Here is a 12,115-nt window from a genome sequence, read left to right on the forward strand (position 1 = left end):
TCTCGTTTCACATTATTAAATCAAGTTGTACACATGCAGGTGTGCCCCAGAATGCATTAACTACCTACGGTTCACCACAGCGTCGGATGTGTGGGCGTTTGGTGTCACACTGTGGGAGATGTTCAGCTATGGTCTCCAGCCCTGGGGCGGCTTCTCTGGACAACAGGTGAGAACTACAACACCTCTTTAAACTCCGAGTCTTGCACTCTCTTAGATTGCTGGGTTAAAAAGGGAAAAATAGGCCCATTGGGATGTATGGAGGGTTCAAAAGAACCACTCTTTTGGCTGGAAAAGTTCTGTCCAGAATCAAATTTTGTCTTGTATCTCAAAGGGGGCTCTCTGGGGTTAAAAAGGTCCGCTTTTTCAGAAACCCCTCCTATGCAATTGCTGGCTAAAGAACTGAAAGAAAAATTAAGGCTTAAAAGTACCTTGTTGTTGGTCAGCCTGAGTGGAGTAGGGTGGAATACAGTACTATATGAAATATAAAAGATATTTGTGTCTGTTGGAGCCATGCTGAAGGTATTTTTGGTCAGTAGAGTCTTATGTAAAAGTACATCTGGGGGTAATTGTTCTTCTCCTATGCCAAGTTACCCCCCCCCCCCCCAAATAAATAAATAAATAAATAAATAAATAAATAAAGACATCTACTATATATGAATTTTTCGGGGCATTTTGGGATTGCATTTTAACAAGCAAAAGTTTTTGTTGCCTGTAGTTTTAGCTGTGTGGTACAAGCTACAGTAGTTTAAAGGAATGGCATTTGGTGTTTACCCCAGGGGGAGGGAGGGGGGGGTGATGATGTGATAGCTTCTTAAAGGTGAGCTGCATCGAGATATGGCAATGCTGATGGAGCTTTTGCTTTAAAAATTAGAACAGTGTGCAGCTAGCCATTTGAGTGACTTTCGTTATCTGTCATAGAATAGTTTTTTGCTTGGGACTCATTTTAAAATTGGTCTTTGTATGAATTTCTACCTGTGTCGTTTGTATAACGTTATTAGCTGTGATTGTTCCTGATGGTCATCTAGTTAGAAGTCAAGTTTAAAGTGGATCAGAATGTTTAGAAATGTTGAAGCAGGAGAAAGTATTTCTAAACTGACTGTAGATGATGTTAAATCTAAGTGGAAGTTTGTTGTCTTGGAGGTCTGCTCTTGTCTGTGATGGGATAAAAGTGGGGTGGTTTGGGGGGGGGGAGAGGCAGGATTGGGGTGGAACCTTTTATCCAAACTTAACAGCATGTTTTTTTCATTTCCTTTTTTGTGGTGATGGTGATATTTGTAAACTTTGATTTTATCACACATTGTGTATTGTTAGTTCCAGTTTGTGATGGAAATCTTTATAAATGTTATGGTTCTCCCACTTGTATAATATTGATTGACCTGTGTGACCTAAATTATTAAAGCACACCTTTTATAAAAATCCACAGTGACTCTTCTTTTTGGGTGCGAATGCAAAATACAATGTGTGTAAGGATTGACCCTGGAGATATTTTGAATTCCTGTTAGTAATTGGTAACTTAAATACTTATTCCCCTACAATTTTATTGTTATGCTCATTAACCAGATTTGATAATACAAAGGTATATCTATATTGAGATATGAAGCATTTAAATTTATGTGATTTTATTGGGTTGAATTTTGCAGTGCGTGATACTGATATATATGAACCATTCTGTGGTTAACAAGCAATAAAGTGCATTAGAAATAAAAAATAAAATAACTTGTTTTCCTACCCTTCCTCTTAATAGACTTATTAATAAGGCACTTGGAGATGTGAACTCTTTATGATTCAAGAGCATTTATTATTTTAATTTTTTAATAGAAAATTAATTTCTGATTTCTTAGCTGGGGCATGCATCCCACTATATTGTAGGTGATTTCAAAATGATACTTGAAGTAATATGAAATAATACAGCACAAACAAAGAACATTATTTTTTGTAACCCATATTAAAATTGTCAGACCAACTTTTATTTTCTGTTTTCTAGTTGATTAATAATGACAATGCAGCAGTTTTCTGTTATTTCTTTGAAAAAAAAATTACTCTGGTTTGTTTCTGTTTTTCTCCCCTTTCAGGATAGTGATGGACAAACGTCTCTCAAAGCTTTAGAATTAACAACCAAGGTATTTCCACCACAAGTTAACAACACTGATCAATATCATGATAATATTTCATGATGATATAACCAAGTATTGCACTAATGTATTGTATATATTCCTTGCATTCAATGCCATGTGGGAACTAACAGCTAATGGCTTTATTGCTTCGATTAAAAAATTTAAAACAGGAGCAGCATGGACCCACAGCTCTCAACACATTTCTTATACAGTTCTTGTTTTCATTAATTTACAGTTAAATTACAGTTTTTTTTTCTTTTTTAATTTTTAAGAGGAGGCATGTGGAATGTTTATATTTGATATTTTTATCATTAAACTAAAAAGTATTTAATGTCTTTTTTTTAATCTTCAGGTTTATTTTCATTTTATATTTCTTGGGATTGGGGGTGGGTGAGGAATATTTAAACTATCCTTCTGTTTTTCTAAAATATGGTATTTCTAGGAACAAATCTGGGCCTTCTGAAAATCTTCCCACTTCACCTTTAAAAAAAAACCCTGACCTTTGTTTTTCTGGAAGCATGGTAGTTCTGTTGTTATTATGTCATGGCCAAGTTGCTGTTGCTGTGGCGATACAGCAGCATTGTTTTTTGTTGCTGTTATTGTTGACGTCAAGGCATGTGTAACTACTGCATGTGCTGTTAGCTGCATGCTAGCCTCTTAGAAATATTCTAGAGTAGTTTCTAGTTTCTGGATTTTGGGGGTAGACTTCTGTTATTATGTATGTAGTCTGTTGGGTTATTTGAGGAAAATGTCTTTGAGTTTCTCGAGGTCATGGATTAAAAGTTGACAATGTACGGAGTAGAAATCTTAAATGTTGAAGGCGTCACTTAATATGGCTAGATGTTTATCTCAAATTTCAAGTATTATGAAAGATATAATGCTTTGTGTTTACTGAATGTCATAATATTTTTTTATCGTGTAATGTTGATTATAACATGGCTTATTACTAGATTTCTTTCAATTTACATTTGAAACTTAAGCTTCTGAACCTCTGACAATAAGAGCTGTATACACTTTTATCAATTACTTATCTTGTATCATTTCTTTTAACTTGTTTGCCAATTTGCAAGTGATGTAAAGTAGCGATATGTATTCTCAATAGATATCAGTTGATCTTCAAAATGTAACTTTTTAGACCAGCTTAGAAAATTTCTTGTCTAAGTTGACCCAGTGTGTGAACAGGGCCTTCATTGAGGTGGTCTTACCAATACCCAATCCACTTAGATCAATGAAAACAAGGTGGTTCACCCAACAAAATTGTGCTAGTTGAGATGCGTCGTCTCACCCAACGCAATCTTTACAGATCCTTGAAGCCATAGATGAGCCAAACTGTAGGAGGCTGGAGCAGCCAGACTGTTGCCCCAAGGAGTTCTACGGGCTGATGTTGAAGTGCTGGGAGAATGATCCTGGCAGGAGACCCACCTTCCTGGAGATAGCTGCCATGTTACCACAGGTGAGAGAGAGAGAGAGAGAGAGAGAGAGAGAGAGAGAGAGAGGGGGGGGGGTGAAGGAGAGAGAGAGAGAAAGAGAGAGAGGGAGGGAGGAAGGAGGGAGAAAAAGATAAGAGGGGGTGGAGTAGGAAGAGTGAGAATGAGAGAGAGAGAGAGAGAGAGAGAGAGAGAGAGAGAAATATAGAGTGAAAGAGGAGAGAGGGAGAGTTAGAATGAGATGAGAGAGGGGGGGGTGGGGGGTGAAGGAGGAATATAATTGTTTTATGTTTTATTATTTTTAATATGCTTATAGAACAAAAGATAACTGATAAAATTTCTCAAAAACAAATAAATGAGTAAATAAAAAAAACAGAAAAATTATAATTGATAATCAGAAACTATTGTCATAAAAGAAAGAAAATAGGATACTCAATTAAAATTCCTTGTTCAGTCAGAATCAACCTCCCGCTGATAAAAAAAACCTTACAAACACAAATATAGATCATTCATATGATTCCTCCCATATTATAACCATCATTTATTCCTCTTTATAGCAGGATAATTACTACCATTAATATGATTAATCTCTGAATTCATCTAGATCCAGCCAACCACTATGACAGCAGAGAGGGACAGCTCCAATACGGGAAAAGACTTCCTGGTGTACAGTGAAGGAGACGTGGTGACGGTACTGGACAGAAAGTAAGGAAATATTTCTTTCCTGATTTCTTTGTTTTTATCGAATTTCATGTTCTGGTGGCTATGGTTTCTAAGAATGTCTGTCAGAAAAGAATGGTGTCAAAAGTGGGCTACAGTTGACTTGAAGTAGAATAATTCTCTTCCTCCTCAGTGTCACATTCTAGATATGCAGGCCTGGAAATGTGTCAGATGAATTTCTTTTAAAGAAAAAAATAAAGGAGGAAATATTAAGAGAATACAGGCAAAGTCAAAATGTATGTCTGAACAAATGACAAGTATGATGTTCATTGTGCTCTGTGTTTCTACATTCATTGAAGTGCTACTGTGTTTGTATGTTTTGAATAGAGCAGCACTTTGATCACTTTGGTTAGACTTAAAACACCTCCAAATGCATCTATTAGCTTTTCAGCAAATGAATGATAAACAGTTAATTTCTCCATAACCTGTTTAAAAAAAATAAGTGCAACTTGACTGTGACTCTACGTCAAGGGTGACCATGGGCATGGAAACAGCAGCTGAGAATGCTCTGGGACAGGTTTTACTTTCTCACTCGATTTTTCTTGCCACGCCAGAAAATCGTCAGGGTCTTTACACTGCCACATTAGATATGCGGTATCTCTCGGGCCAAGAATACTTGACCAGCCCCCAACCAGCTTGATATTGGTCCCAGCCTGCAAACTGTGCAGCTCAGTAGTCAGAGTGATCATACTGGACCTACTGTGGTTGTACCTCTGCAGGAAATAGAGGTTGCCTTTATTATCCTGATCTAGATCTCCATCTGGTCCTGCGATGGCCCTGGTGAGCATGTTGTCCTGTTTCCACCACATGGAGATGACTCGGCTGATGTACTGAGACAGCCACTCGGGGTCGCTGGCGAGGGAGGTGCGCACTTGGCCACGGTGCTTTAAACTGTCGTATTCCCAGATGTGCACCACCTGGTTCATCCCCCCTATTTCAGATGTCCAAAATCCAATCAACTTGGAAGCTTTTAGTCTTATGTGTAATTTTTCTTCAGAGATGGCCATGAACTCCTTCATGTCTTTGGGGTATAAACTGTATGTGCGTATTTCGTAGACTTTATCAGTAGAATATTGTCGATATTGTCGACTGCTGCTGCTGACACCCAAAATGGAAAGATTAAACGCTTTTCCATTTACTGCTTCCTTGAGGCTTGGTGACCAAAGAATTCCTGCAAGTGCTCTTGCTGCCATCTTTGCCAACACAACCTAATACTCAGAATGCTCTCCTGTGTGCTACATATACACACCACATGTACATGTGCAGGGGACAGGCAGGTAACACCAGACCTCAATACTTATACTCCATAGGGCACTGGAAGATAGAACCTATGGCCCAGACTATGGATAAATAAATGTGACATTCAAGGACTTGAGATGACTTCCTTTGTCCAGGGCACTATAATTATATGGTGGCTGATCTTCAGGAATTTTCTGTTATGTAATTTCTACCTGCTCCCTGCATACACTGCACCAGGTATAATGTAAAGTTAACATATTTAAGTCAGAAGTGGGGAGTGGGGGGGGGATGGGGGGGGGGGCTTTGGGTCAGAAAATTTGTTCTGAATCAAAATTTAATATAGGTTCTATATGCCATTTCTCAAGTTGGGTCGACTTAGAGGTAACAAGATCCAATTTTTCAGAATGAGGAAATAACTGGCTACAGACCTACTATGTGGATTTTAGTAGTGGAATAATTTTATGTTTTAGATGTAAAAAATACTTGGTGTTAATGCATCATCTGTATGGATTAATTATAGTGTGTCATGCAGATTTAAGATTGTTTGTTGCATCAGCAAATCTGAACACAATTTGAATTTAGATGTTATGGGAAAGTTAGGTTTCCTTATCCACAATTTCGTTGGAGTTTTGAATTTAATATCTGGCTTATTAATGAAATAACACAGTTTCACCTATTTTTTTTTATCTAAGTTGGGCCCTTTGTGAATGCATCCTTACCTCTCTCTGCCTCAGCAGTCATATACTGACTACAAACCAAATGTGGAAGATGATAGATAACAAAAAGTGGTCAGAACAATTTGTATGTAGTGGAGCTAGCCAGGCACCTCATGTTGGTCTTATGTAAATTTCCAAACAAGATTTGGATGTCCAGTCAGAAAGTCAGCACAGCAGCCACATATAAAACAACAACAGTGTTTTGATGGTGTCAAGACACCGTAGCCTATGAAAATATCCAAACAACACAAAGCAGGTTAGAATTCAAGAGATTACACGCAGCATTGAGGTTATAGCAGGCAGTGGGTTGCAGTTTAGGAGATAAATTAGCTGTGGAAGGTATGACATATTTTACAAATAAACAAGGGTGAGGAATTGTTTGTAGAATTAAGGTAAGGGGTTGTTTTGGCCACCACTTTGGTCACAGTGTTGTCCAGTTTAGTGGACAGGAGCTGGTCGGAAGTTAATTATGATGTAACAGTTAAGATTACTGAAGCCGTCTAGACGAAGTGATTGCTCAGATAATTAGATTGACAGGTACGATAGGGTGTAGAATCTGAGTAGCCACTGGAATTTTAGAACATTTCAGAAACATTTGATTTTAACAGTGACCTCAAACTTCTTGAATTAATTTAAAAAAAATTTAATACATAACTTTTATATATAGTACAGCATTACAGATCAAGACTTTTTTTAATATTGATTGAATGCCAAACAAGTTTTTGCTTTTTGTACAAAAGTTTTGAAATTTATTAATTTATATATTTATGATTCTTTCAATCAAATTCAAATTTATCTATTCCTTCATTCAAGTGTTTGTCTATTCATTTATTTATCATTTACTTAATGATAAGTCAATCAATCAAATAGATTTATCCATTGTTCATTCAGTTGTTTATTTATTTGTTTGTTTGTTTATAATTTTAAAACCAGTTAGAACCAGTCTTAGATCCATATATTCTGGTGTAGGTACTGCTAAGTCTTGTTGTGTGTGTGTATGACCTCAACACTCAAAAGCACCTTTACAACTGTACATGTACAGGGTACAGGCAGTGAAATAGTGTGGTGACTGCCCCCCTTTGTTTTCATAAACCAAGTCCCTGGCTTGATGTGTTTACCTGGCTTTATTTTACCTGTTATAGATCACTGGAGTTAACCTAGGGGACAAACAACCCCTGTCACCTGTAATATTACTGAACAATACTCACCTGTAATATTACTGAACAATACTCACCTGGCGTAAATACATGTGAATTCAGAAACGCGCAGGAGTAAACAAATAAATATTAAGGGTTTTTAAAGAGTGTGATAAAAGGAAAATTTGAGTCTTTGTTTAAGGTGGAAAGATGCCCATAGGAAATGCAATTAACCTCTTTGAAATTTCTTTTGAAGAGATATTAGAGTTGAAGCTCCAGGGAGACTGTGATCATAATGGTGTGGAGGGAGATTTGTGGTTGAGTTAAAGTCTTGTTGAAAGGAGAGTTTTTCATGTGTGAGTGACTAGCTTTTTGCCCGTCTGCTGCAAGAAGAGAAAGAGAGAAAGAGAATTTTGCATAAACCTTATATGTGTATGAATGAATGCCCATGCAAGCACACGACATCAGTGGCAGTAGGAATTATAGTAAAAAAAAAAGAAATTATAACATTTGAGAGGTTCATAGATATGATACATAACTGTGTATATATGCATGCATGCATGGAACACATACACGCATGCATGCATGCACGCACACACACACGTACACACACACACACACACACACACAGACACACACACACACACACACCAGTTCACACCACACTGCACACATTTCAGCACGTGGCCCGCAGGCTGAGTCACCAGCCATACACAATGCATCAAATATATTTACACTTCCAGTATGAGTCAGTGAAGGCCGAGTACAGTACACAGGCCCTCATTTGATACTTTGTACTGGGGGGCTTAGCCTTTTATACTGTAATCTCTGGAATGCTGTGGAATGAATAATGTTAGCACAGGGACTTAACCACATTACACTTAGTACCAATCTACAGGACGGAGGACGGGAACGGGACTCTCCCGGAAGTGAAATAACGCCACACTGTGTGGACAGAGTAGAGTGACCAGTTACTGCTTAATTAGTTACTGACCATCTTGGTCATTTTTCTGACCTGTTTGACCAGTGGATTAGATCTAGGATACTGAAAGGAAACACAGGATATTCAGGAAGGGTTTTGTAGTTTAAAAGGTGGGTTATTTTTGTTTCACTTTTGTTATGAGTTCTGTTGAAAAAAAATGGGATGTAGGATTAGTGCTGGAGTTGATCTACGGTACAAGGACTGATAAGACTTAAGGTTTGGGAGGGGAATTGGTCAGTTTTTGTGGCCCAAAGTTAACATGCTGATTATTTCACCTATGCAGTTCATATTGGTGGGAAAGAAAAAATGCTTTGGGAGTTGTTAGGACCAGAAATCAGGACTTACTCTAACATATGGCCAGTCCCTTGCCATGGTAGTAAACATTCTGTCCTAACCTCAGGGCAGCTATTATATCTAGTGAAGATATTACCACTTTTGTCACATTTTGTGTAATATTTGCATAATTTTGACTTGCTCCTTATATATTTTGGCAGTTTTATATTATCATACCCTCTAATATGAAAAGAAAAACATTAAAGAGATAGTGATATAAAACAGTTAAATTATGAATCGGTACATAATTTTATTTCCAATAAATCAGTGAGTCCAATGTCTGTCTAAGAACATCACTACAGAACTAAAATTTGCCACTGATTCTGAGGGTCAACAGTATGCATTATGAGAGTTGTAAACTATAAAGTTGAAGTATATTTTGACCCACGTGGTCAATATAAACTACAGAGGTCCAGGGGCCAGTGTCTGACCTATGTGACCTGCAGTATGGCCAGATAGTGACCAGTTCAGATATATCAGATTGATGATGACCAGCAGGAGAGCCCCCTGTGGACCTCGGGGCTCATCCCCAATGGAACTGTCGGTCTATATAGGACGATTCAGCTCTGTTGGGACTCAGATTAACAGATTGACGCACATCCTCTTGTTTTTAACATTCTCACAGAATCATCAGCTTTTCTGGATTCTATGCAATTTTGTTAATTGGTGTTAATCTGCTTATCTGATTGTATTCAGCAAAAGTCCCCGCAGAGTTGGATCGATTTATGAAGACCACTTTTAAAATGGGAATGAGGCCTTACTGTTTTAAAACTCAAGACGTTGTGACCATAAAGATTATGACTGCAGTTGTTTTGAGCACAAATTGGGAAAAACATGCATGTTTCACCCTGTGGAAAGAATTCCTGAGCCCCTTCTTATTCCACACTTTAATGTGCCATTTACAATTCTGAGCCATGAATTCTTACTTTATACCTTACCATACTGGACTTATGGCAGCATGCACTTGTACGGTAACTGTTCAGGAAAATTGAACGAAATAAGTTAATGAACTATTTTCTCCTCTGCAATATTTTTCTAGTCATAACTGAAACAGTTAATGTGTGATTGAGTATTTTGTTGAGAAAAAAAAAACTTACTAAACAGGTCTTAAAAAGTTTGATATTAAAACAATTATTGTGGTGTGTGAAATTATCCAGTAATACCATAACAGTACGTAATTTATTAGTATAGTTTTGGCACATGTTCTGATGCATTGTGTGTCAGTGTTTCCCCTGGCTTTCAAGCTCTGCGAGGTGGTAGGCAATCCGCGATCCCAGCAATACTAGGGGGGTCCGGGGGCATGCCCCCCCGGAAAATTTTTTTAGTCGAGGTGCAATTTGGTGCATTTTAGGGTATTTAGAACTGATTTTTTTTTACATTTTATGTGGCACTGAATTGTCTTGTTTTAGATGTTTTGAGGAGTAAATTCAGTAATGACATAACAAAGGTTTGGACAAAATTTATTTTCCAGTATGCATTCACTCAGTTTAGTCCTTTTCAGTTTATAGAACATACTCTTTCAAGAAAAAAAAAAGTTAGTACTTTCAAAAAAAAAAAGTTAATACTTACAAGAAACAAGAAAAAGGGCTTACTACATTGAATTATTTTCAAATTGACCAAAAAGTTGATAAAATATGTTGTTCTTACCGTTTTCACATTTCTGAAAGTAACTGGTCAATTGACTTTGCGTGTGGGAGCGCTTCATCCTAATATAAAACTGCTTCAAAAAGTTCTCTCCCTTAATTGTCGTTCAGCGCAATTGTCGCTCCCGCTACTAGTTACAGGCCTACGTAGTTTGAGATGTAATTTATAATCAACAACTTCAAACACCGTTAAATGAATTCTTCGGAATTAAAGAGATGACACTTATCATCAATTTTAGTTCTTCGTTTATTCATTTATATGGTTCTATTCGGTCATGGGAATTCATATTCAATGCATAGGTTTCCACGCGAAATACTGACGTGACCCAGTTTTACAACGCTACTGCTTTCACAAAACTTACCCGTAAATCAATAGAAAATCTTCTCCAAGTTTATAAAAACAACGAAGGCCACTTTATTTGCTCCTTTTTTATCAGTGAATATTCGTAAACTATAAAAACAAACAACAGGCAGTCTGAATTTCGGAACATGAAGTGACAGAGAAAGTGTATTCTTGACACGTGATTAAATGGTGTCAAGAACAGTTGCCTCGTTTCGCTGCGTCTCTCATACTTCACAGAACTGCGAAAACGAGGCACTTACAGGGAGATAGTAACTGCTTGTTATTTTTAGGCAAACGCGCATGCGTACTTCCGTTACTGCTAAATCAAGTGCTCAGAAGCATGGGATTACGTATGTAAACAGAAAATGCCATATTTGCTTAGAAATAAATATAATTTTCAGTTAGCATGAGTGAAAATATACTTTGTCGTTCCATTCAGCCCAACGAGGCGGTGCTTTTGACAAATTTCAGCGAGGCGCTTGCAAATTTCAGCGAGGCGGGCGCCTCGCTCATTTAAGTGCAGGGGAAACACTGTGTGTAATACATTAACAACACACTTTCTTCTACTTGATCAAGTGATGGCCCTCTCAGACACTGCACAGAGGGATATTAAAGAGACGGGACATTCAAAAAGTGAACATGCATTTGAGTCTTGTCAGTGACGCACACAGTTTCTGTAACGTTTGCATAATTGTTTTCACCCTTTTTGATTTCAGTTAATTTTTTTTCTGTATTGCAGTGTACTTTAGTAAAAAACAGCAGAAATAATTTTGCAGCTCAATTAAAATTATATCAATATTATATGAAATGGGACATTACCAAATATTGACCTTTTATTTATGACCCAGCAAGGACTTGATAGAAAGTAATATAGAGAACGAAGCATGCTGTATAATATTTAGTCCTTCCTTAACATGAGCCTTACTAGCTGTATAGGCTGAAATATGGAATATTCATTTGATTTATTTTCCCACTATCACATTTTACAATGACTTTGACCCACATAGTATAATGTACATACATTTATAATGCAGTCATATATAGCAGTGATAGGGGGTTTAAAAGATACTCACAGAGAACCTGGATATGTAGTAGGTAGGTTAGCTAAGGTGACTGACTGGTGGGTGATTGAATTTATATCTGAGTCCTTTCTTTTCATCATTACTGGTACCTGTGCCAAGGAAGATAGTGTTTTTACCTCGTTGGTTTGTGAGTTAATGGCTTAACTTGAAAAGTTCTGGGCAGATTTGAAATCATTTTCGGGATAGGTCAGGAACGGACCAACTTAAAATTGCTGAGATAGAATAGATTGAAAACCAAAAGTGAAGGTTAAATGAGACAAATTTTATCAGGGGAAAACACAGGTGACCTGGAGGTATTCTGTCCACATTCTTTCCCCCCTCATCAACCATAGAGAGTCATCTGTCATTAGTGTCTAGAGTGATGACAGAGAAGAGGAGAT

General features: G+C 37.4%; 2 protein-coding genes across 8 annotated transcripts in view; one reads left to right on the forward strand and one right to left on the reverse strand.

Moving 5' to 3' along the window:
- The window catches only part of LOC106167869 (uncharacterized), a 63,276-nt gene that overhangs the window by 34,685 nt on the left and 16,476 nt on the right, over positions 1-12,115 (forward strand). For 6 of the 7 annotated variants that reach the window (XR_015331122.1, XM_086995879.1, XM_086995880.1 and 3 more), the window contains 4 exons: positions 40-166; positions 2,073-2,120; positions 3,418-3,567; positions 4,146-4,246. Coding sequence is in view for 6 of the 7 variants with exons in the window: in XM_086995879.1 (XP_086852005.1) it covers positions 40-166; positions 2,073-2,120; positions 3,418-3,567; positions 4,146-4,246 (426 nt within the window). In the remaining variant the exon portion in view is untranslated. The remainder of the gene's footprint in view (positions 1-39; positions 167-2,072; positions 2,121-3,417; positions 3,568-4,145; positions 4,247-12,115) is intronic. The other variant, XM_086995881.1, reaches the window with a different exon arrangement.
- On the reverse strand, positions 4,043-5,650 carry LOC106166746 (protein NipSnap homolog 3A-like). Its single transcript, XM_024076323.2, has 2 exons — positions 4,687-5,650; positions 4,043-4,417 (listed from the first exon to the last, which is right to left on the reverse strand). The coding sequence occupies exon 1, from the start codon at positions 5,452-5,454 to the stop codon at positions 4,723-4,725; it is 732 nt and encodes a 243-aa protein (XP_023932091.2). The 5' UTR covers positions 5,455-5,650; the 3' UTR covers positions 4,043-4,417; positions 4,687-4,722.

This window comes from Lingula anatina, chromosome 9 (assembly GCF_051362555.1).
Source record: "Lingula anatina isolate TDL-2025a chromosome 9, LinAna3.0, whole genome shotgun sequence".
NCBI lineage: Eukaryota > Metazoa > Brachiopoda > Lingulata > Lingulida > Lingulidae > Lingula > Lingula anatina.

What these genes read in the sequence shown, in the direction of transcription:
- LOC106166746 (XM_024076323.2), bottom strand. Translation starts at nt 5,454, where the DNA reads ATGGCAGCAAGAGCACTTGCAGGAATTCTTTGGTCACCAAGCCTCAAG.